At 40.9% G+C, this 4,527-nt stretch overlaps 1 protein-coding gene across 2 annotated transcripts in view; it reads right to left on the reverse strand.

Annotated features, from left to right (window-relative positions):
• The window catches only part of WDR70 (WD repeat domain 70), a 296,048-nt gene that overhangs the window by 278,094 nt on the left and 13,427 nt on the right, over positions 1-4,527 (reverse strand). For both annotated transcript variants that reach the window (XM_029940982.1, XM_029940983.1), the window contains one exon: positions 2,699-2,819. In XM_029940982.1, coding sequence (XP_029796842.1) covers positions 2,699-2,819 — 121 coding nt within the window. The remainder of the gene's footprint in view (positions 1-2,698; positions 2,820-4,527) is intronic.

The following is a 4,527-nucleotide window of genomic DNA, read 5'->3' on the forward strand; positions in this document are numbered from 1 at the left end:
GGGAAGAGCTTAACTTAGAGATAAGAGCAGGACATAAGTTACTGCACATACCTTTGCTAATTGGTGCCACAAATACCTTCCCTTACACTGATATCCGTTATAAGGATGGGCAAGAGTAGTTAAAACTTAAACTCATATACAAAGGCAGGCACATCTAGGGCCCCTATGGTGCTTACTCCTTCAACATCAAGTAACAAGGTTTACTTACTAACCAGCACCAATACCTTCTTCCTTTTGTGAGCCAGACAGAATGACTCCTAGCCTAGCCTATGCCTGAATCTTAGCATTACCAATATAAACAAATGTGTTTGCTATCTGCTTCTAAGAGTATCCTGCTTTATACTTAGATGTAAGATTTGCTACCGGTTTAAACAAATGTGTATGTTATCTGCTTTTCACTGAGAATATCTTGTTATTTGTAAAATTAACTACCTCACTGAAATTAGAGTAGTTTTGCAAAAATGCCTCTGTAAAACCTGTTTCTGTACATTTTTCAAAGCATCTTATCATTGAGAATTATTCGTAGTAAAAATTCCACTTTTTGATGTCATGTTAACGCTTGTTCTATAAATAAAGACACAAAAACTGACAGAGCAGAGATGCCTGCCTGGTGATCAGAAAGAAACTCAAGGCCCTCTCACTCCCTTTCACCAACACCATCCATCCTTTCAGGGACCCCTGGACCTGCTGGAGCTGGACTCCGGCAATCCCTGACCTTACAGGGTCCATAATCTTATGAAAGAACACACAACAGAAACAGTTCACATAATAGTGTATAATACATATCCTAAATGCTATACCAGACATGTAGGGGGAAAGGTTTTAAAATCTGCACAATATTATATATATGTCTTAGGAATACAGAGACACACAATAACATTATAAAGAGATATGTGAAAAAATTAAGAAGATTGGTTACTTCTGCTAAGAAGGGAGGGGGAGGCAGTAGAAGGTAGTTTGAAGTGTTCACCATAAGAGTAAAAGTTTACTTAAGTTGTCTAGAGGATACTTTCCTTTATCAACTTTTTGAAAGTCTTAAATACTTCATAATAATTTCTCACTTAAAATCTTAAGTAATTTTTAGTAAATCCAGAGAAAAAGAAAATAGCATAATAATCTCATATCGGAGGGAAAATAATTGCCTAGGAAATATATCTTGGAGAGCCTAGGTGGCTAAGTCAGTTAAGTATCAGACTTTGGCTCAGGTCATGATCTCGCAGTCCATGAGTGCAAGCCCCATGTCAGGCTCTGTGCTGACAGCGCAGAGCCTGGAGCCTGCTTCGGATTCTGTGTCTCCCTCTCTCTCTGCCCCTCTCCTGCTCGTGCCCTGTCTTTCTCTCTATCTCAAAAATAAACATTTTGAAAAATTAGAAATATATCTTGAATAAATTAAAATATACTCAAACACATGAAAAAATTTTTCTATAATGAAATGTGATAAAACTAAGATTCTTTAAAAAGCTAAAGAATGAGAAAAAGTATCAAATCCAACAAGTTTATAAATATAAATTATGAGGTCCAAACTGAGGTGGAGAAAAAAAAAATGGATTTATTTTTTTTAAAAAGACACAAAAATCACAAGAAAAAACGCACACCTTAAGGCAATTAAAATTATGCAGAAATTATACAATTTCAAGTCGCCTCCATGAAGAAAAAAGTAACTTACCAGTTTTCTCCCCACCTATATGTTCTAGCATTTTGTCCTAGTACATGAAAGCCACTGGCAAAAGGGCCTTTAAAAGTCCTTAACTGGGGCACCTGGGTGGCTCAGTCAGTTAAGCATCTGACTTCAGCTCAGGTCATGATCTCGAGGTTTGCTGAGTTTGAGCCCTGCATCAGGCTCTGTGCTGACAGCTCAGAGCCTAAAGCCTGTTTTGGATTCTGCGTCTCCCTCACTCTCTGTCTCTCCCCCACTCATGCTCTCTCTCTCTCCATCCCTCTCTCAAATAAATATTAAAAAAAAAAATTTTTAAGTCCTTAACTAATGTATATTTTCTTATTTATTTAAAAATGTGTATTTGTTTACAAAATTTCAAGAGAATTCTTTTTAATTATAGGTTTTCTCTCCTCTCCCCCAGGAAAAAGGTCACCATGTCCCTTCTCAGACCAGTAAAGACTGCTTCCCACAGTGCCAATGCATAGTCATTGTGGTGAATGACATTAAGATGCCACTTGCTTTATATTTCTGAGAAAACTAACATCTGATAGTGTTTACTGGCTGACCTTTAATTAGAACTGAAGATCTTGGGGCACCTGGGTGGCTCAGTCGGTTAAGCACCAGCTCTGCTCAGGTCATGAACTCATGTTTCTTGGGTACAAGCCCCGCGTTGGGCTCTGTGCTGACAGCTAGCTCATAGCCTGGAGCCTGTCTTCAGATTCTGTGTCTCCCTCTCTCTCTGACCCTCCCCTGCTCAAGCTGTCTCTCTCTCTCTCTCTCTCTCTCCCAAAAATAAATAATAAAAACATTTTAAAAAACTGAAGATCTTTAACAGCACCCCCCCAAAAAAACCACTGAAGATCTTTAAGAAAAAAAAAAAAGTATCTTAGAACAAAATCATTCTCTATCCTCTCTTTTCTTTGCAATGACTACCAGTTTCAATTATCTAAGATAACTAATTATCTAGATTCAATTTAATGTAAGATTAAACTCCTAAATGGGAGTGAAATTTAATAAAATCCTTCTGAGAAAGTCAAGCACCTGGAAGATGATTTAGAGTCATCTCTGACCACATTTGAGCCTGAAGATGTTGGTTCAATATCTTCATTTTGCCTTCTTAATTCTTTCTCTCTGTTCATTTCTTCCTCTTTTGCTCTTGCTTCTGAAAAGATTTAAAAAATTTCCAGCAGTTAGACTTCAAAATTTGTCATGATTAATAAAGGCTAAAAATTAATATAATCACAGAGATGCAACTTAGAATGGTCCCAGTAACAGGAAAAAATTATCACCCTAAGTATCAAACAATGGGGAAATCACTGAACTATTATAAATCAAAATAAAATACAGCCAAAAAAAATAGTGATGGGAATGTACAAATCTAGGAAAAATAGTAATAGATACACTAAGTAAATTAGCGTGTGATAGTATATGAACCACAATATACTATCTAAAAAAGATATGGAGGCAGAAGAGAAGCACCTGGCTGGCTCAGTCAGTGAAGCATGTGATTCCTGATTTCAGGGTTGTGAGTTTGAGCCCCACATTGGATGCAGAGATTGCTTAAGATTAAAATCTTGGGGGTGGAGCCAAGATGGCGGAGAGGAAGGGAGCTCTGTAAACTCCCTCCGCACCGTTTTTCGAACTGAGAAGGATATTACGTTCAACTGAGAGAGCGGAAGGAGAAAATACGAACTCCAGAAGGAATAGAACCTCAAAGATACCTGAGTGAGTGGGGGTGAACGGGGGAGATCCGAGGACGGGCCAGCCCAGGACGGGCAGGGGAGGTAAGATCCCCAGCCCAACGGGGCACAAGTGCGGGGCACCCGGGAGACAAAGGGAAGAGACAGAGTCGGAAGGCGCTCATGGAGCTGGCTCTGGGGAAGAGGTATAGAACCCTTGGCTGCGCTTGGAGACAGAAACCCACTCCATAGATAACTGCTGGGTAGAGGGCGCAAGAGAAGGAATAGCCCCCAGCCCTAAACCATCTCGGCGGGGAATCAGAGGCGTCTGTGGCTGTGAGAAGCGGCTGCGCTGGGGAGGCGCTCTCCCCAGCGGGAAGCGGCCCGAGCAGCGACTGTGCCAGGCGCGAGCAATTCAAACTTGGTTTTGGGAACGGGACCACGGACCGCATTTCCACGGCACACCCCGCCCCCTGCACAGACTGCGCAAATTCCGGGTCCCCACAGGGAAGAAATAAGGCGCACACCGACAGGACCCTCAACAAAGAGAGCAGGTGGAGGCCCGGGCGCGCGCATAGATGGTAGGAGCTCCCAGCACATTTCCAGCAGCACACAGCTTCTTGAGCAAAGCTATCGGAAACTAAGAGAGACTCGGTTTTTTGCTTTTTGTTTTTTTCCTTTCCCCCATTGCAATCGTGATCCAGGCTGGGGGTGGGGACTCCACAATTGAGTCTTTGAAGGTGCGCACTTCACCTCCTGCTGCTCATTTCGCCTCAGGCAGGGGCAGAGCCTCTGAAAACAGCCTCCAAGCCTTACCACATCAAACCAAACCTATCCACCAGGGGGAGCTGCTGCTTGCTTTTTTTTTTTTTTAATTTCTTCGGTTTTTTTGTTTGTTTTTGTTTTGCTTTGTTTTGGTTGTTTGTTTTTTTAATATATAACAAAAATTTTTCTTTCTTCACTAGTTTCGTACTTATTTCTTTGTCATTATTACCCTTTTTTTCCCTTTTTCTTTATTTGATTCCTTTAAACTTTATTCCTTATATTCCTTTCTCCTTTCTCCCTTATTTTTTCACCTTCTGGCAACCCAGATATATTCTCCTGTATCTCATCCTTACTTCTCCCCTAAACTGGTCATACACTTTTAAGCGGTCTACTGTCCTTTGTTGTCTCCGATCCCCTTTTATATAT

The sequence above is a fragment of the Suricata suricatta genome, chromosome 6, assembly GCF_006229205.1.
Source record: "Suricata suricatta isolate VVHF042 chromosome 6, meerkat_22Aug2017_6uvM2_HiC, whole genome shotgun sequence".
NCBI lineage: Eukaryota > Metazoa > Chordata > Mammalia > Carnivora > Herpestidae > Suricata > Suricata suricatta.